The 19,172-nt window shown below is 43.3% G+C and overlaps 2 protein-coding genes across 14 annotated transcripts in view; both read left to right on the top strand.

Moving 5' to 3' along the window:
• Positions 1-8,151, top strand: part of LOC118788787 (R3H domain-containing protein 1-like) — a 31,462-nt gene extending 23,311 nt beyond the window's left edge. For 9 of the 12 annotated variants that reach the window (XM_036544856.1, XM_036544858.1, XM_036544864.1 and 6 more), the window contains 8 exons: positions 1,586-1,743; positions 2,166-2,305; positions 3,392-3,498; positions 5,262-5,431; positions 5,777-5,921; positions 6,433-6,530; positions 7,065-7,149; positions 7,530-8,151. In XM_036544856.1, coding sequence (XP_036400749.1) covers positions 1,586-1,743; positions 2,166-2,305; positions 3,392-3,498; positions 5,262-5,431; positions 5,777-5,921; positions 6,433-6,530; positions 7,065-7,149; positions 7,530-7,894 — 1,268 coding nt within the window. In that variant the 3' untranslated portion in view covers positions 7,895-8,151. The remainder of the gene's footprint in view (positions 1-1,585; positions 1,744-2,165; positions 2,306-3,391; positions 3,499-5,261; positions 5,432-5,776; positions 5,922-6,432; positions 6,531-7,064; positions 7,150-7,529) is intronic. The other 3 variants (XM_036544860.1, XM_036544857.1, XM_036544866.1) reach the window with 2 other exon arrangements.
• A 3,951-nt stretch (positions 8,152-12,102) lies between these two features.
• LOC118788988 (UBX domain-containing protein 4-like) lies at positions 12,103-18,831 on the top strand. 2 transcript variants are annotated; one of them, XM_036545242.1, is made up of 13 exons: positions 12,103-12,296; positions 12,886-12,988; positions 13,165-13,193; positions 13,408-13,526; positions 13,974-14,160; positions 14,421-14,553; positions 14,646-14,700; positions 15,071-15,235; positions 15,943-16,070; positions 16,656-16,758; positions 17,279-17,410; positions 17,920-18,125; positions 18,352-18,831. In XM_036545242.1, exons 1-13 carry the CDS (start codon positions 12,215-12,217, stop codon positions 18,488-18,490), a joined length of 1,581 nt encoding a protein of 526 aa, XP_036401135.1. In that variant the 5' UTR covers positions 12,103-12,214; the 3' UTR covers positions 18,491-18,831. The 2 variants fall into 2 exon arrangements, with proteins under 2 accessions (XP_036401135.1, XP_036401134.1); XM_036545241.1 differs by having other exon boundaries at positions 17,917-18,125.
• The last annotated feature ends 341 nt before the right edge of the window (positions 18,832-19,172 follow it).

Genomic DNA, 19,172 nt, shown 5'->3' with positions numbered 1-19,172 from the left:
ATATTCTCTAAACTGAAAGTAGAGCTTCTGAACATAAAAAAGGCAACGAACGCCACAGGCTCTCACTGCTAACAAGGACAGGGAGAAGGAGAGCGGAGCATCGATATTTCATCTCTCGCCAAAGCGCCTGTCAGCGTGGCTCCTTCTGCGGGGAGCAGGGCGAGCGGTAACGAGTGCCTTTGAAAATGCTCGGTGTCAGGTACGCCGCCGTAAGAGACGGCCCCCCCCCCCCCTCCGCTCGCTCATCCAGAGCCGGGTGTGTTTAATGTCGTATTCGTTTCATGCTCGGTCTGTAAGCGGAGGTGAGAGAACGGCACTGAAAATAGCCAGGCTCCTCTTGTCCCCGTGGGGAACCACTGGAGCCATCCGTTCCTTTTTGTCCCACTTTTTACCCCCAACTCCCCCCCCCCCCCCCCATCTGGGACAAATTGATAGCGGTCAGCCCCAGCGAAAAGGCCAGGAGAAATTGAAAATCCCCCCCCCCCAACCCCCCAGGCGCACTCCCTGGCGCATGCCTTTCTTGGAGAGACTTTTTTCGCCAGCGTTACGGCCGAAAAGGTCTCCCTTGTAACCTTGACACTGATGTGCTTTTCCCAAAGAAGTGCTGCTTTTAAATGGCTCTCTGAAAGGAGTGTTTTGCTGCAACATGTACCTGGGGCTACTGTAAGTCTTTCCGTCCTTGTAATGCCGATTTTGTTGGCAGTTAACCCCTAAGAATGGAGGTTTGTGGGGGCTGAAAGATGTATTGATTAAATGTGCATGTTTTTCTTTTATTATGATGCAGAAACATTGATTTTTTTTCTCAGTCCCCTCCAGTCTGGAGCATTGTCTGCGTAAAGGGACAGTTTCAATGACATTGTGTGCTCTTTGCTGTGGTTCTGGAAGAGGGATGGGGGACAGCTGATTTTGGATTGTGGAATGCTGTCGAATGTGTTCTGTATTTTCTCCCATTCTTCAAGGGCTGTTTTTGTTCATTTGGAATGCCCTCTTTTCATTTTGATATCGTGGTTTAATTTATGCAGTGTATTTATCTGTTTTCTGATAAAGCTCTGACTGTAATGTGTGTTGAGCCACAAATTACATTTTTACAAGTTTCATCAGGTAAGTTAAATCATAATTCAAAGACCCAAATATCTGCAGAAACAACATTTATGCACCACATATTTTGTCCAAGGCTATTAATTATTTACAAAAAGCTGCCAATATATTATATGGTACTCTTCCTGAATCAATTTTGTTTTCATTTTCATTTTTTCCCCACTAGCTGAATATCAAGAAAAGAGATGTTTGAATGATGACATGACACAATTATTCTACTGTATTTATCACCATTAAAATTTTGTATTTTCCACATAGTATGTTGCGTGTGGCAGTAGTTAAAGAAATCTCATTTTAAGAGATAAAATGGTAAAATGGATAAAAATGACTTGAAGCATATTAATTCACTGTGCAAGATCATATCAATACCTTGGAGAGATCACACTTGGTTTGCGTCTGTCGCTATCCTGTTAGCTGTGTCACAGTCACGTTGTACCTTTTATCCCTCGCAATGAGTCATTGAGACACACTCTCTGTGTTATTTCAGGTTATCAGACTGTGATGCCAAACCAGTCTCAGAGCTATCAGAGTGTGGTAGGAGTGCAGCCACCTCAGAATCAGAACCTGATCAGCAGCCAGCATAGCAATATGGGAAGTCAGATGCAAAGCATGATGGTCCAGTACCCTTCCGTGCCATCTTATCAGGTGCATATCCCTTCCTTGTGATCTCTGAAATGTCCCCATGTTCTGTGTGTACATTTCCTTCTCACTAGATACAGATTCATTAAATGAAGTGAATGTTGACGTACATTATTAAGTCGTAAGGCCTTCTACAAGTGAGCAGAGAACTATGCATCTGTATCGCGCACTGCACTCATTACTTTCAGTGTTTTAATCGTTGTGTTTTATTGAGAGTGGTAAAAAGTGGTATTTTAAGGATTGCTGGGGACAGATAAAAGGGAATTTTTACAATTAAATGAGTAATAGTATTTATCAGGATTTATCAGTTTTCACCATAATCCTCCTCTTCCCTTTTCACCAAATGTAGCTGTATGTTTTTTGGTGGAAGGGGAGAAGGTGTGTTAATTGTAAACCCTTTTATGTCCTTTTGTGGTGGTCTGTCTCAGCAGGTATCCGTAGGAATGGCTCAACAGACGTATCAGCAGCCAGTGATCATCCCCAACCAGTCCAGCCAAGGGCCTGTGCCCACGTCTGCTGTGCAGGTCTACTACAGCGTTATTCCACCCAATCAACAGAACACCATGAGGTGCGCTAATTATAGGCTCATGTCACTGCTGACGGCAGGTTTTAAAACTGATGATCCAGGGCTTCTCAGGCCTTCACAGATAGGAGCTACTGTTGCTAAATGTCTGTAATTAATAGTGATTAATGGCTGTGGTTATTGGGGGGGGGGGGGTGAAACGAAACATTCGTATAATGAATTTCTTCCCTCTTGGCTAACAACATGCGCTAATTAAACAAAAGGGTTAGTCAGCTTGTGAAGCCACAGCAGGCCGGACAAACGAGAACAAGCAGGGCTATCACATTGTCGTTATTCCTCTGGCTCAAAGGAGAACTCTGTTTTAGTAGGTCGCTCTCAAGATGATTTATAAGGCGAGAGATCCAGCGAGTCTTAATATAACACTGCCGGTCCCATGTGGCTATTCTTCTCCTCATGCCATCCTTCATATGAGCCACAGCATGGATGTGTGTTACTCCTGGGAGTACTGACTGCTTCCAGCAGCTGCTTCCTCGGGCACGGCTGGCACACCAAGTCCTCCCAGCTGCATATGTTGGTCCTGAAGTGGTTTAGAGATTGAAAATATTGTACAGTACAAAAAATGTGTTGCTGCTTCATTAGCATAACATAAAAGTATAGTTTTGCTCTATTAATATAACATATGAGTTTTGTTTTACTCCTGTGTTAATGTAACATTTTGAAAAATGCCTATGCTCTTTAAGGCCATGTTTTTACTTTATGAAAACAAAGATAAGCTGTGGAAGCATCTCCCAGTGCGTTTGGGTGAAGTAATCTTTCTACTTCAGTGATTTTTGCAGTATAGAGCCACAGTGTGTATAATGTATTTTCTGCTCTGCTACATGTTTAGATGCTTGTTTTTGATATCAGTGGCTTTGTCCTTTTGCTGCAGACTGCAGCGGGTAGGACAGGGGAAGTACTGCTGTGCCCCCTACACCATCCACATTATGGGATTGCTTATAGGATAGCAGTGACCAGTCTATGTGCATGTTTTCTGACTGCGTGCTTGCTGACTTTCTTTGTGTGTGTGTGTGTGTGTGTGTGTGTGTGTGTGCGTGCGTGCGTGCGTGTGTGTGCATATGTGTGTGTCCACAGCTCCTCGGTAGGATTTCTGCCAGCCCCAGGGACAGAGCAAATGCAGTTCCCTCGGACCCCCTCGTCCCCCTGCAGCTCCCAGCAGCTCGCAGGGCAGCAGTGTGCAAGTACGAGCCCCTCGCGCTTCCTAACCACCCAGTCCCACTCCTGCTGCAAAGGCTGCATCCACGTGTACAATGCATGAATGGCACACAGCTTACACGAATAAAGAAAGTCTGTGCCTCATTTGTTATGCTACCCTACTAAGAGATACATTTGACTGATTTATTTCATTTTGGAAGAATTTGTAGGGATGGCGTAAGGAGACCATTAGTTCATGATCTTTTTTTTTTTTCTTTCAATTTTTTATACTCTGTCTACCTCCTGTAATAAATTCTTTCAATTTCCCCTTTCTCCATAATTCAAGCCCATCCTTTAATATGGCAGCTCAGAAACCTGTTTTGAACTCTGAAATTAGATTAACCCAATGAAGGACTGTGATGTTAAAAAGTTGTTTTTGTGTAGTTTGCTGATAAGTCAAAACTGAGTGAATTGATTCAAAGGTGGGTGCCTGTTTCTGTGAGGCTCACAGAGGGTTATGTGATACTCACAGAGGGTAGTCTTGTAAATGCCTTTAGAGCAACCCTATTTAATCAGCTGTGAGGTTTAAGGAGCTAATTTAAGGAGGTTTTACAATCTAATTATTGAACAGATATGGGGTGGTAATTAAAAAAGTAATTCCTTGGCAGCTTCTTTCACTATTATAGCCATCAAAAAAGGCCTACCCCAAAAACTAATTTGCTGTTTTGTGTTTTTTCCTTTAATGTGAATTTCCTTTTTTTGGGGAAGACCTTGTGATAGTTTTTGACTGTCTTACATCTTTTTTCCTACCTCAACAAAAAGCTGAAAAGGCTATTCAAAGCCTCAAATTAGATTTCCGTTCATACATCATTGGCCGAAATGCTTAATTTGATACAGAGATTACCGATTGAATAAAAATTTTAAGATGCAGCAAATCCAAAGTATTCAGTGATCCTCTTTGAATGTTTTTTTCAGTATTCCAGTTATTCCATTTAACATATTAAACATGTCAATGGATAGATTCATTTACATTGGCATTTATTAGCGTTATATTATGAGTGTAATGATCCATTTTATATTGTTGTAGTCCATTTCCTTACATTTCAAGGTCAAAAGATTGTGAATAGTATTACGGAAACTGATGTGGCAGGGACGTTTAATGTGTTAAATTTTATGTGGCAGAAAACAGGTAGAAAGTAAATCATACAGAAAATATTTGTTTCTCGTTGCACGCGTTTCGTTACCCTTGAAACACTCTTATCGGTAGAGCCGGATTAAACTATTATTTTGTTTTGTTATCTGGTGAAATAATTATGAAGAACGGAAGATGTTTTGGAGTGTAGCAATAATGAGGTGAAGAGGAGGTCTCAGAGTGTGTTAACCTTCGCTGTTGGGCAAACACATTTAATTGGATGCCTTGCGGATGGAATTGTTAATATGATTAAGTATTTAGGTTTGGCTGTCCTTGGATCTCATACTTAGTGTCCAAGCCGCTATGAATAATTCATAAGTCAACATATCCTCCATGTGCAAATTCTAAATTTAATGAATTGTATCACATTACATTTAAGGAAAGTGTCAGTTTAATTAATGCATAATTAAATGGCCAAGAATTATAAACAGAAAAATGAATACCGTTTTTTTTGTTTGTCTGATTGAGGGAGCTGATTATAGTTTTAGAGAACAACAACAAAGAATAAATACTTAGCAGCAGCAATTCATGCTGAAGTCATGCATAATGGTTTCCCAGTGTGGGACCTCCGTTGGTTAGAGATGTCATGTGGCTTGGTTTTGAATCCTGTTTTGGCAGGTGTGCCTCCCCCTCCTGGCGGTGGGATGCTCATGATGCAGCTGACGTTACCCCCCAACCAGCAGACACGGGCGCACTCGCCCCCTCAGTGGAAACACCACAAGTATTACAGCCTGGACCACCATAGGGGTCAGAAGTCCGCAGAGACCCCCACACTCGACACCTCACAGGTAAAGGGCCACTGCAAGATCCCGTGTGCTGTTGTGGGTTAGAGTCCTTAATTCTAAAAATAATAAAACTGCGTTGTAAATGGGCTTTACGGAAATTGTGAGAATTAACTGTCCATAGCGAGGCTGAGACAGCCCAAGGGCCCAGACATTAAGCTAGATTTTGTTTTTCAGCTGCATAGAATACTGATGCAACTCTATGTGCTTTGAGGAACGCTTGCTCCATATGCTGTAAGGATTCGTTGTCCTTAGGACATTGCCGATGTTTAGCTGCAGTGAAAGGTTTACAGTCTATTGAGACCAACTTACTCTGCTGGCCTGGTGTGTGTCTCCTCTCACCCCTCCCAGAGTAGTCCACAGCTGGGCAGCCCGGTCACCTCCCCCGCCCAGTCACCCACCCCGGCCCACCTGACCAACATGAAGAATGTCCGTCCTGGCCACCCCCCTGTCTCCATTTTGCCCCAGTTGTCCAGACCTTTCGTAGCCGGACAAGGTGAGCAGCCAGGGGCCTGGTCTTTCACTCCTTTCATGCTGACTGTGTTCCATTGTTCAGGTCACATTTCACTGATCCAAGTTACAGCAATGGGGAAGTACAGACTAAACTAATCAATGGGGATTTTCAGGCAAAATATTGTTGTTCTTTGTTTTCAGCCGTAGGGAAAGTTTTTCAGTGTTTGAAATGCTCTGAATGAAGGCCAAGCTTCATTCAAGATTGCAGATCTCCTCAATCTCCTTTTGATATGTTTAGTTTAAGACTTCCTCACCAACAAAGACCCTTTTATGCGTTTCTGTTTCATAGAGACCATGTACGGGATACAATCTTTCAAGTGAAGTATGTGGTGATTTGTTACGTGTAGCGTCATGGATACCCATTTTATCCATGTTACAAATCTTATCCATGAGTTGGGCATTGTAAATTAGAGGAATTTAGCAAAGATTTGTACTCGACTGAGCCTGCCCTGGGTCCTCACATGTTAATCTTTCCCTCATTTCCCTCCCCCCAGGCGATGCACGGTACCCTCTTTTGGGGCAGCCTCTCCAGTATACCCCTCCCATCCGTCCGCCCCTGCTCCACGGCCCCCACATGGTCCCCAACCACCAGGTGAGTCGCAGGGGCACGCTGCCTCACTTACCTCAACCTGCAGGGGGCGCTGTTCAGCGCCTAGTTCCATCACATTGGGGTAGGAATTTTTTAGCCTCAGTTTAAAACATATCTAGGAAAGGTTGCAAACAGTCACTCCTGTACACTTGGTTTGAGCAGTGTGGTGGCAGGTGGCACTCGGAGCAATTGGTACTTTGTCAGGTGAAAGCTTTTCAAAGGAGATGGGAGGGCAGTGATGCACAAAACACTACACCATGGCACTAGGTAGCTTTCAGGATCACGCCGTGGCTGCAGCACCACTGGGCAGTTTTTGCGTTTGATGGTACCAAGAAATGGCAACAAGGGAAATATAAATAAACTTTGTGTCTGAAGAATCACTGTTGTATGTGTCCTTTATTCCACAATGTGGGTGTGAATTTTTCTGAGTTTAACATTCAGACGTCTCAGGGAAAGCAGCAGGCATGAGAGGAAGAGTAATACTCGCATTTGAAGCTGCATTGTTTGAGCCAGAACGTCTGCTTGCTTCCCCTCCAGGGTCCTATGGGAATTCGGCAAGGGAGCAAAGGGAAGAAGCCAGCGAGGAAGGCACTGTCTACAGATCTCAGTGTAGGTGAAGCAGGTAATAGTAAGGGACCTCATCACAGGATCATTCAGCTATTATTTCGCCTGTGCCATTGTCCTGTTTTCACCTCTCCGCTATTTCCATTTAACTTTTAAAACATTTCTGTTTTGAGAGATGAATGAAAACTGAAAGTGCAGAATCTTGGGACCAAAGTTCTTATCCAATCAGACGAAGTATCAGAGCAGGAGATATAAGTATTCTGGGGATGACACTTGACAAGAGTTATCATAAATGTAAAACAGTAAATGCAAACTCAAGTGTGTATGAGTGGGTTTAATAGTCCTTCACTCACACAGCTGTCAGAGTTATGTCAGTCTCACAGCGCGTCACGAAGCCGTCTGATTGTGCTGAAGTGTGACATTTCTGTCCCCGCGCAGTAAACGGAAGAGTCCTGGAAGTGACTGATTTGCCTGAGGGGATCAGCCGTTTGGAAGCGGACGCGCTGCTCGGGGAACTGTGCAAACTTGGCGCCACCGTCAAGTGGCTGCCGGATCGCCAGCCACAGCTGCCACGGCCGCACTGCGGGCCCGGGGACAGGGACGGCGACAGTGACGCCAACGCTGACCGCTCAAAGTCCTCCTGCGACCTGGCCTCCACCTACACCATCCTCGCCATGTTTCCCTCCAAATACGCCGCGCAGAGCGCCCTCCACAAACACAGCAGCTCCCCGGCAAGGTTCAAACTGAGAACTAGCAAGAGACACTTTGAGTTTCACAGCTTAGAGAGGGCGAGCTCCCAGTAAGGGGGCCTGACTTCCACAGAGCGGGACTCCGGCCCTCCTCTGCTACCACCAAAACCACCTCCAGCACCAGTCACTTCCTGTCACATTCACTCCCCGTTTCCTGTTACTCACTGAATTGGCTTGACATAATTGGTTTTCATTTGAGTTGTAGAGAGTTTTTTCTTTTTTTTTTTTCTGGCAACGTGTTGTCTTTGTAATGTTCATGCAATTTGAAAACCGAACCAACTAAAAGATTCCAACACAAATATTCAAAAAAAGAAGAAAAAGAATGAAGCAAACATGAAAAGGCAGCATGTGCGTTTTTTAAGTTCTGTTTCATATTTGTGAAATCTTGTGTCAGACCCAAAGTTGGGCTGTACAGCTGTGTTCTCTACCCCCCCCCCCCCCCCCCCCCCAAGTCACTCTCTGGCCTGCCTTTGTTTTTACTCAAAAGAGGATCCACCAGATGAGACCTACAGGGCCCACCTCCTGATGGCCACTCGATGTTCCACCAATGGGGTCATCCTCATGCTGTAGAACGGGTCTCTTATTGTGCCTTCTGTCAGGAATCTGTAGTCTCATTCTCAAAAAAGCCCAGAGGACACCCCCAGTGTCGCCTGTAACAATGAGAAGATGACCCCCCCCCACCCCCCACCCCACCCAGCCTTGTAAATACTTGGTACATTACCTAAATAATTCAGTCAGTTTTCTTCACACTGAATGTTATGCTGGTGATAGGTGCAAATAGGAGTAAAAGTCTGGTTCAGTGTTCCTGGTTTTAACTTAATTTAAAAGTTAAGAAAAACAGTAGTTCCCAAATGAAACATATTAGCCATCCTCAGCCTTAACCTCTCTCCTTCTCCTCTCCCATTCTCTCCCATTTCTCAAAGGCCAGTCGTTTCAAATCTTTCATTAAAAAATCTTTTAAAATATCTTGTTTGAAAGGGCACTGGAAAAGTCAGTTTGCACATTTATACAACTGAATACAATTCTTGTTTTCCCTTTTCTCCCCCAAATGTGTGGATTCGGAAAGGCTGTACAGTGTTTGCTGGTGCAAGTCATTTTTATTTCAGTTTGAAACCAATAAATGTTTACACCAAATGATGTGTGTTGTCAGAATCTGGAGGGTTCGCATTTTTTCCCCAGGGATTTGGATGCTGGTAAGTCACCTGCGATTGCCCTTCTGTCTGTCACCAGTGGAGAACTGTTCTGTGATATACTGACAATTAAAATATTTTTAAAACAATAAGGAATGACTGATTTCCAGAAGTTTCTTTTTTCCTGTTAGAGAGATGTAGTTTGGTGTCTGGTTATTTCACTCTATGGTAGGTATCATGTCTTACTAATTATCATGTCTGTTAAATTTTCATAAAGCCGTCTGCTACATTAACCCCCGGTTGGAGTGTACCTTCATGAATGGAGGTACTAAAGATTACCGTTTTAAAATACAAAAAATTTTTAAGCACTTGACTATGATAAAGATACATTATCACGGTTCAGTCTTTATATTTCGTTTCATGGAATTTATAGACAAGTAGACTCGTAGCCATTGTGTTAAAGATTTCAGTTCTAACCACAGAGTAATTAAGACATTATTAAATCTGAAAGTGAACATGACAGTGAAATTGAGTTCAAAGAAGTATGGAAAGTGTTTGTTCCATTTTCACCCGGGGGGGACTGTTGTTCTGACGATTTTGGTTTCAAAGCACAGGAAATCTTTTCTCCTCAAAGGTCTGCCATTTTCATGAATGAACTGTCGAGCCGTTGCATTGGTTGCTGTTCTCTTTGCTGCTTTAAGCAAAGTGCTGTTCTGCTACTTCTCATTATATTGGTTTCAAATGTGCAATGCAAAGTGATTAACCTCTCAGATCCATGCCCTATTTATCCTGATTTGTACCTGAGCCTGCCTTCCAGTTATCTTTAGCAACAAAAACATGGGCAAACAGTCTCGTTTCCATGGGAAATTGAGGAGGAGGCAGTGGTGAGGTGGGTGGCGTGACATTTCGGCTTTACAGCAGTGAGGCAGATGATTGTTCAGTCACCCTTTTACAATTCACAGTTAAGCATAGGGATGGATACCATTATGAGGTATTTTCCTTCCATCCACTGTTTGTGTTCTGACATGAAGTACCTCTATGCAGCATTAATATGTTTTAAAGGGAGTAATTAAGCAGGAGACAAGTGAGATGAGATGCTGGTGAAAAACACTGGTGCAAAAAATACCTGAGGTGCCCTGACATAACCCTGACCTTTTTTCAAATGCAACATTAGTTTCCCTAGCAACAGGGAAGGTCATGTTCCCGAGCACAGTGACTCCGGCTGCAATCATAAGTGCTCATAGAGTTATGAACAAAGCAGGGCTTTATCAAGGGCAGCTGAGAATCCAGGAGTCAGCCAGTTCTTTGCCATTTCTGTCAGACTGTGAAGGTGCTATTCAGAGTGCCCAGATCAGCTCCCTGCCATGTTCCTCTCGGTCTGATATCAAGATGTATAGAAGAAAGGAATTTCATCTCCTGGAGAAAGGTTAACCCAGAAGTTAAACATTAGATTATCACCACACCACAAAAACCCCACTGTGTAGCATAAATGTGTTTCCCAGCGATGATCCTGAGAACATATCTATGCTTGTTTTGTTCAGACTAACCTGGTTTAATAATAATGACTCAGCTGTCCAATGAAAACTGGTCCGAATTTGACATCACTTAATTATTTGCCATTATTTCATTGTTGCAGTCAGATTCGTGTTTTTGGAAGTGGTATTGTTATAACAGTAAAGGTCACTGTGTAATTTGTGTATTCATTCTAGCCCTGAAAACTCATTACTAATGTAGACTGATACTTTCCTTTATTAAAAGCAATTAGCTGCTCAATGGGGCCAAGAAAATTAATTGCACTACCAATTATACAGTATGTAATTGACACAGCTGCCCCAAAATTTGTTCAAAGGGCAGATAATAACAAAAGTACTTTGAATAAGCACCTGTATTCCTAAAGCAACATCAGATTAAATGAGAACATGTCAAATAAACTCCTTCCTATACCATAATTCAGACAGGGTCTTGATAGATATGCTACCAGTTTGGTGGACACAGCTTCCTCGCACCTCAGTAGACTGCAAATCCTCTTATTCTAGTACACAAGAATAAATGTTTTTCTTTTAAGTTTCAGTGTCACGTTGTAGCATTTCTTATTGAACTCATAATGGCAAAAATGGTGCTTTCCCTCTCCAGGGAATATAGAAATTTAGTATGAAATAACCGTTTATTCTTTCTTAACCCTTTGTTATATTAGATATTTAACAGAAAAACACGTTACATTGGCTCTGCAGAAATAAACCATAATTATGTGTATGGTGCCATCTTCTGGTCATATGTAGTCACTACCTGCATTCCTCGGTGGCCGGCTACTTCACCTATTCACATTATAGGGAATTTAAGGGTTGCAGCCACTGTGAACTGGAAAATCCCCAGATTACTGATACAATGGAAAAACCTGAACTCGATGAACATAAAAATCAAGTGCTTTTAAAGGGGCTGTAGCCAGTCCTCCAAGTTGTTTCTATTTGTGGTGACAAACCAGTTGTCATCATGACAGTTGAGCAGGAAGGCCAGAAATTATTTGAATCTGGGCCTTTTCGATCAAAAAATTTCGATTCGATTCCAAAAATCCAAAGCCTCATCAGTGTAATTATCATTTTCTCTCAATGCTGCATGGTAGCTTGTTTAAATTGTATTTCATTTCAAGTATTTGATGTTATTTTGGGCTTGAAAAAGAGGACAGCATCCTTAATATTTGTAAATAATTCATGAAAGTACAAAGTATCATTTATCTATTCACAAAAATGAGACGTAAACTCTCTAACACCTTTTACCATTGCAACATTGACATTTTTAGTTTTTCATCAAATAAATAAATAAATTTCCACAAGAAGATATGCATGTGAGACGTTTACTGTAGTTTGGGCAGGCAGACATAGCGTAACATGGTTAGATGCACTTTTTGTTTTTCTCCATAAATAAAGTTGTCTACCTTTTAGATACAAATTTTGCAAAAAGGTGAGCTTCATCGTTTTAAATAGCATAAGGATTCATAAATATAGCAAATAATGCTCGATGAATTCACTGATTAATTTAAAACCTTAAATGATGAACACATTTTCAAACAGATACGGAAATGACTTTTATTTTGACGAACTGGAAACCGGAAGTTTATAAATCATGGAAGCAAAATGTGTCGGCTTCACTTACGTGTACTAATCTTGCGAGATTGACGCTTCCAGTCAACATCGATGTGAAAAGAGAAGTCCATTTTAGAAGTGGGGATTTACGTTATTTAGGAAAAATGCTTTGGTTTGAGGGCACAATTCCTGCTGCCATTGTCTCAGCCAAAGAGCAGAAAGCCATCTTCGTCGTCGTTATTACAGGTAACGTACACCTAGCTAGCTAGCAACAGTTAAAAGAGAATGTAGCAAGTGTTGAGTAGCTAGCTTGCTAGCTGTCACAGCTGACGTTAGCTAACTAGCTGGACAGCTAATACAAGCATGAGTAGCGTGTTAGCTGACGAGTGTTAATCAAAAAAGGCCGAGCAGAAAATGAGCTCAGTCATCATTGTGTATGTAGCTGCTTAAATACGCTTTAGCTATAGAGTATTTGAATACCAAGAAGATAGCTAGCTAGCTAAAAAGACTATCTGTTTTTATAATGCGTAATTTTGTAATGTGTGTGATAGGGTAGCATATTTATGAAAGCTAGTTAGCTAGCTAGTTATATAGCTATACTGTTAAGATAAGTTAATAGTTGACTTCTTAAAAGTCCTTTTGATTTTATCGAAAGTCCCTCTCTGATGACATACGCCGTTGTCGGGAGCAAACGACGTTAGATGTGTAAACTGTATCCATATCACCCAGAGCAAGAAGCAGACATGCGATAGGAGAAACTTTGGAATTAAGCAACCTGTCCGTCAGTTTTAACATGTCTGTGAATAACACCGGGCTTCCGGACACTGTCTTTCAGGAGACGACGAGCAGTCCGAACAATTGATGTCGAGTTGGGAAGATGACAGAGTGGCCGAGACCGCGGGCCGCTGTTGTGTGGCCATAAAAATAGACACCAAGAGGTAAGGGATGTACAGGTATTTTAATTTCTCCAAAGGGACGCTTCTTTATTGATATGTGGCTTTGTGATTTTTATCTTTAGTTTTTTTCTGGCGAGGATGGTTATGAATAGGTAGTAGAAGTGTATTTCATTGCTCACTGCACTTTTGAAACTGATGGTTGATTGTCTTTCTTGCAGTGAAACGTGTGTGCAGTTTTCTCAGATTTGTATCCTTTTTCGGTGGTGCAGCTGAGAGGTAAGGTGCAGTGCTTTGTGAATACGACTGTTTGAAACAGTGATTAACCCTCTGTGGTTAAGGGACAGAAGAGAAAACCTTGACTTCTCTATTTACCTCAGAATGCTGATGGTCTCCCTCCCAAAATCGCTCACAAGAGTCTCAGTGCTCATCCTGTTTAATTTCCCTTAATGCGTTGTGAAAAGATCCTGTGGTCTGCGTCCCATCCAGTTTCTTCATAGGTGAAAACGGGATCCCCCTTGAGGTGATCGCTGGCAGTGTGTCTGCAGAGGAACTGGTGAAGCGGATCATCAAAGCCAAACAGGTGCGATCCAGAATCCAGATCCCCTTTTCAGCCCTCAGACTCAATCATGACCAGCCTGAGTGGTCGCGTATCCAAGCAGTGAGTACAGGAATGCTCACAAGCCTGTGTGTGCTGAAGCAACATGCAGATTGTGTGGTCATCCACATAAAGTAACCAAGTCTGAACCTTACAGTTATTAATAACCTTTAATATCCAAATGGACTTTGATTGAAATCGATGTTAAATTCGCTGAAGGAGAAGAGTTTGAAAATTAAATCCACAAAAGTTGTTTTTTTGTTTCCATGTACCAAGCACAGCCCAAATTAAGACCTGGTAATTACCTGAGATTTTTCAAGGTACATTTTTTGACTGAGAATGGCCCTTTAGGTTGTCCTTATGGAGCAGGGCGATGTGATAGGCTTCCTGTGACCATCAGTGACCTGGACGGACTGTGTCTGTTTTGGGCAGATGCATGCCCAGCAGATGGGGGTACCAGATGGGGGTTTGGGCGTGGCAGGGACAGAGGCGCAGATAGGCGCATCCTCCACACCCCCCAGCACCCCAGAGCCGGCCATGCCGCAGGTCTGTCTTCCTCCGAACGGCCAGCCTGGCCTCACACTGCCACCTAGTACTGCATCATCAGCCGCTCCCAAAGGTAGGTGCACTAGTAGAGCACAGCCACTTGTACCTATTGATAGACATGCCTGATTCTGTTCTGCTCGTTTTAACCAAGCTTACTGTCTTAATTATGTTTGTCAACTGATCAGATTGTTGTAGAAACATCTCTGCCTCCTTTAAGGTAGGTTTGTAGCAACCTGGCTATTTTTCCGCATCACATTTTTCCAGAGGGTCCATAGCTCTGTATGTGCTCTAATTGGCTTTATCCACAACGTCTTCCTTCTGCTATTTTCTCAGAATCCCTGTCCACATCTGTGGAGGAAGGTGGAGCCTCAGGTCATGTGACTCCAGGTGAAGACAGGAGTGTGTCGTCGGATGACGTGTCCCTGACCTCCCAGACGGACGAGAGTCTTGATGCCAAGGTGGAGAGGTGGGTTTGCAAGGAAAAGTTTCTGGAATGCTCTATTACTGACAGGCAGCGTTTATGAAAGTCTCATTCAGTTTTTCTCAAACTCCTTCTAGGCTGACAAAGAAACTTGAACAGCGACAGGAACAAAAGAAAAGAGAAGAGGAAGAGGTAATTCCCCCCAGACAGGCAAACCCTCAGCAGCATGTGGTTCATTTAGATCCGGTTAATAAGAATAGGCATTTTCACACAAATAATAGTCATTTCAGAATGGCACCTTTGAGCAATGTTAACCAGAGAACAAGGAATCAGAAAAACCATAAAATTTGTATTTTGTTAGGTGCAAATAGCTTTCCTGTTTTTTCCTGTTTTTGTGCCAAATTTTTTTTTTTTTTTTTTGTGAAAATGTTCTGAATGTGTAATTGAATAAGGCGAATCTAACAGCATGAGAAACCGATAAGGGATGTTACTTCAGTTCAGACACAGTGCGATTTTCAGATGCACAGCCGTGTGTAAGCAGGTGCTTGCTGTCCCTGCACAGAGTGGAGTAAGGAAAGAGGTGGAGCGCAGGAAGCTGGGGAAAGAGATGCTGCACTACAAGAGGAAGCAGGAGGAGGAGAGGACCAAGCACATGCTGGAGGAGAGGAACCGGGAGAAGGCGGAAGAGAAGGCGGCCAGGGAGCGTGTCAGACAGCAGATCGCCATGGTGAGGATCAGTCCAGGCTGGGAGTGAGGGATGCCGGTCGGGGCAAGATCCGTCCAACCCACTCTGCTAACACAGTCACTGTTGTCGTTCTTATGTTTTCTCGGTTGACATCTTCATGCAGAACCCAGTAATGGCACAGTCATTATTATTGTAATTTATTTGCTTTGCTGGTGCTGCTGGTGTGAGTCTCATAGATGGGAACATTTCTGTGCTACTCGTGCATGATGAATAACTGGTCATTTGTATAATTCAGCAGTCCAGCTCAAATGCAGCGGTGACCTGCCTGGGTATCTGGGTTTACGCTGGGGTGGCAATGTAGCATAGTGGTTAAAGAAACAGGACTCGTAACCAAAAGGTTGCTGGTTCGATTCCCCACTGGGCCACTGCTGCTCTAACCTTGGGCAAAGTACTTATCCCACAAATGCTTCAGTTAATATCCAGCTGTATAAATGGATAATTTTTTTTTTTTTTTTTTTTTTTTAAAGTTATTTATTTAATGCCATTTATTAATGGCATTAAATGCCTTCAATGTAAAATGTAATGTAATGTATCCCCAGTGGCCTTGTCACAAGACTAGTACTGTAGACGCTACTTCATACTTCTGTTTATAGGGGCCTGAGTTGCGTAATGGGGCCTCCATTTCGTGTGTCAGCGGGGAGTGACTCGGGTGGTGAGTGACGTTAACAACGTGGGTCTGCTTCCCACAGGACCGGGCAGACAGGGCATCCCGGTATGGCAGGAGCCAGGAGGAGGTGGAAGCGGCCAAGGCGGCGGCGCTGGAGTCCCAGCGGGCGGAGCAGGCGGCCAGGAAGGACACGTCGCCGAGAGAGAGGAGGTACGCACCACAGACCTCAGTGATCCAGCCCGTGACAGCAGCCTCAACATCCTAACATCATAACACGACTGCATACTGGTTTTACCTCCTCCACCACTGTGTGGAGCGGATGTAGTGTGAAGGCCGTTTCTGTTTGTTTCTCTCTCTGGACAACAACTTAAATGCTTATGGACAAACTTGAAACATGCCTGCAGAACAAGGAAGAAATTGTTAGATTTTAGATCTGTTATTAGTGGCAGGGCTTTGCCTCTGTGTCTATTAACCGTACAATATTTCGTTGTTGTAATTAGCTGGCCCTTTAATCGTGCTTACTGCAGAGTTTTAAAAACAACCTCTCATGAACAGTCCTGAAAGCTGTTTGTTTTTAAAAATGACCTCGTTTCAGAAAGTGAAAGAAGAGATCTGAGAAACGGATGGCTGTGCACCTGCACTAAATTTAGTGGCTAGCATATTAACCACAGATTAACTTACAAACTCCGCTACTATTTTGGTGCTGTTTTTGACCCTGGTGTATCGGCACATTGAAGTGTGATCAGCTTGTGCTAATTGGGCCTGCGCTTAGCCCCGTGTGTGTTGTTACTGCAGTGCGATAGCGAGAATACAGTTCCGTCTCCCCGATGGCTCCTCCTTCACCAACCAGTTCCCATCAGAGGCGAAACTCCAGGAGGCCTGGCAGTTTGCAGCTCAGGTTCGTCTCTGTCCCCTCTCCCTCATGCCTGGCTGTTACTCATTTCTGCCTTTTGAGTCTCACTGGCCATTCACACTATAGGAGGACACTATTACCTGAACACCTTTCAGCAAAGCACAGACCTCTAGAACTATAGAATTATTGCTCTTGTCTCCTTCCACCATACCATCGTAAATGACATCCCTATTGGTACTTTGTTCTGAAAAATAAATAATTGAAGGGATGTCTGTAAAAACTTGATAACAGCACAAAGTTTATTGAGGACTAATTGAATCCTGTGAAGTGTGTGGGTTATTGCACTTTCACTCCACAAGTCAAAGCTAGAATGATAGAATGGGTTGAGCCGTATGTCGTAGAATTTCAGATTTAAATTTTGTAAACTTACCTACGTTTATTTTTGTCTAGGCGGTTTATCACTCACCAATCAGTAACAGCAGAAGTCAGTGGTTGCTAGTTTGGGGTTTTGGTTTCTCACTGTGTTCCTTTATGTTAAGAAAAGGGTATTGATTTCTCCTCACAGGAAGTAGGAAACAGGTATGGCCACTTTGCTCTGGCGACCATGTTCCCCAGGAGGGAGTTCACAGGGGAGGACCTAGAGAGGACCCTGCTGGAGCTGGAGCTGGTTCCCAGTGCTTCCATTGTACTGCTGCCTGTGAGTTTCCACCCCCTGCAACTGCACGCTGTCCTCAGTGCACACCCTCAGTGCTTACTCTGCCCCTGACACTTTAAAAGTTGAACCTGTTGACAGTTCTCTGAGACATTGTTGCATCCAGAGCAATTGTTTGGATGTACTGAGCACATACCAGTGTGGTGACCCTCGGAATGCAGATTTAAGAATACATGGCTTTCACGCCCAAATAAATGTTTTCTCTGGGTTTCATTTTTTCAGGGGTGTACCCTAAAGGTTTTTCAAGTGTTGCACATTAGCTGTGAATGAGCAGCCTAATAACACAGTAGAGACCCTCACTAACTCATTAACACACTATTGGACACTATCTTGGTGGCTTCCTTGAAATCTTTACAGATCCTTTGTTTTACTGCTAGATGGCAAAAGATGAGGATCCAGTGAAATAGTCCCAGCTTCTGAGTAGTGCCTTTTCCTGCTCTTGTTTTTATTCTGTTGCATGCTGTGTGACTGCTCTGTGATTGGCCCTGCAGCAGACAGGACGGCCCTCCAACGCTGTGGTGCAGTCTTCGGGAGGAGGGGGCATCTGGGCATTGCTGGGGTCTCTCTTTTGCCCACTACTGGCTGTGTGGAGGTTCATCAGCAGCTTCCTTTTTGGCAGTCCTCCACCTGTTGGCACCTCTCCCGCAGTTCCACCCCAGCGCTCTGGTCCTACCTCTTCCTCATCCAGCGAACCAAAGAGGTAGGTCCTCTTTGTTGCTGAGCCAGCTGGCCAGTATGGCTGTAGGTCTCCGATTAGGTAACTGCCTGAGCGGTTACATGCCTTAGGTATTGAAATAAGATTTGGGCTTGTAAATCTGTGACACGCAAATGAGTTGTGGTGTAGATGTATTTCTGGAGTTGAAATAAGTCTCAACTCAAACTGAAACTTCCTCCAGGACTGTGTCTTAATTAAACTCGTCTTTCAGAGAATCTCTTCGTAAACGACTTCCAGAAAAGCGACCTGAGGACTTTAAGAGAGATGGCAAAATCTGCAGGCTGCGGACACAGGAAGACAGTGAGGATGACAACAACACTTGGAACGGCAACTCCACCCAGCAGATGTAACTCGCTGACGTAGACTAAAGTGCAATAACGTTTGTTTTTCTTCCTCTTACTTGGTTTGAGTAATATCAAGCCTGCTAACGTTTTACTGATTTTTGTGCCCCTACCCTCCACCCCTGCATGGGTAAATATAATCAACTCGCTTCTGATCATTTGATATTCATTGACCTTCTGTGTTGAAAACTGGCAGATATTGGAACACTGGTTTATTGCATATCAGGAGACATGATCAAAGTGCTTAACCATGTGACATGTAGCATGAGCAATTATGAGAATTGTGGGCATGTTACTGTTCCCTTTGCATATAATTCACAAGCATCTATAATCCAGACCCAATTCCTGCATAATGCGGAATTCTCACACTGTTGGTTGGTGGTGTGAATGCGATGCTGGTGACCAGTGACAGTATTGCAGTGTTGGTATTTTGCCACCATTGTTGTTGTGAAAATGGCTTAAGTTTGGCAAAAAGATATTACACGGGAATTATTGTCAGAGTATGCATTATATGCAAAGACAAAAATCTAAACGCCCTGTTCATTTTCTGGCCCAGTTAATTTAGCAGTAACCTCATGAAGAAGACCAGTCAGTTGAAAATGTGACAGATGGCAGATGTGTTTTATATAGAGGTTTTTACCCAGTGATGCGTACATGGTCTGCGTTGGCAGCAGAATGTACTCCTAGTTAA

Source organism: Megalops cyprinoides, chromosome 14 (assembly GCF_013368585.1).
Source record: "Megalops cyprinoides isolate fMegCyp1 chromosome 14, fMegCyp1.pri, whole genome shotgun sequence".
In the NCBI taxonomy this organism is placed as follows: Eukaryota; Metazoa; Chordata; class Actinopteri; order Elopiformes; family Megalopidae; genus Megalops; species Megalops cyprinoides.
Note: the sequence above shows the minus strand (reverse complement) of the source record. Positions and strands in the feature narration are given on the sequence as shown.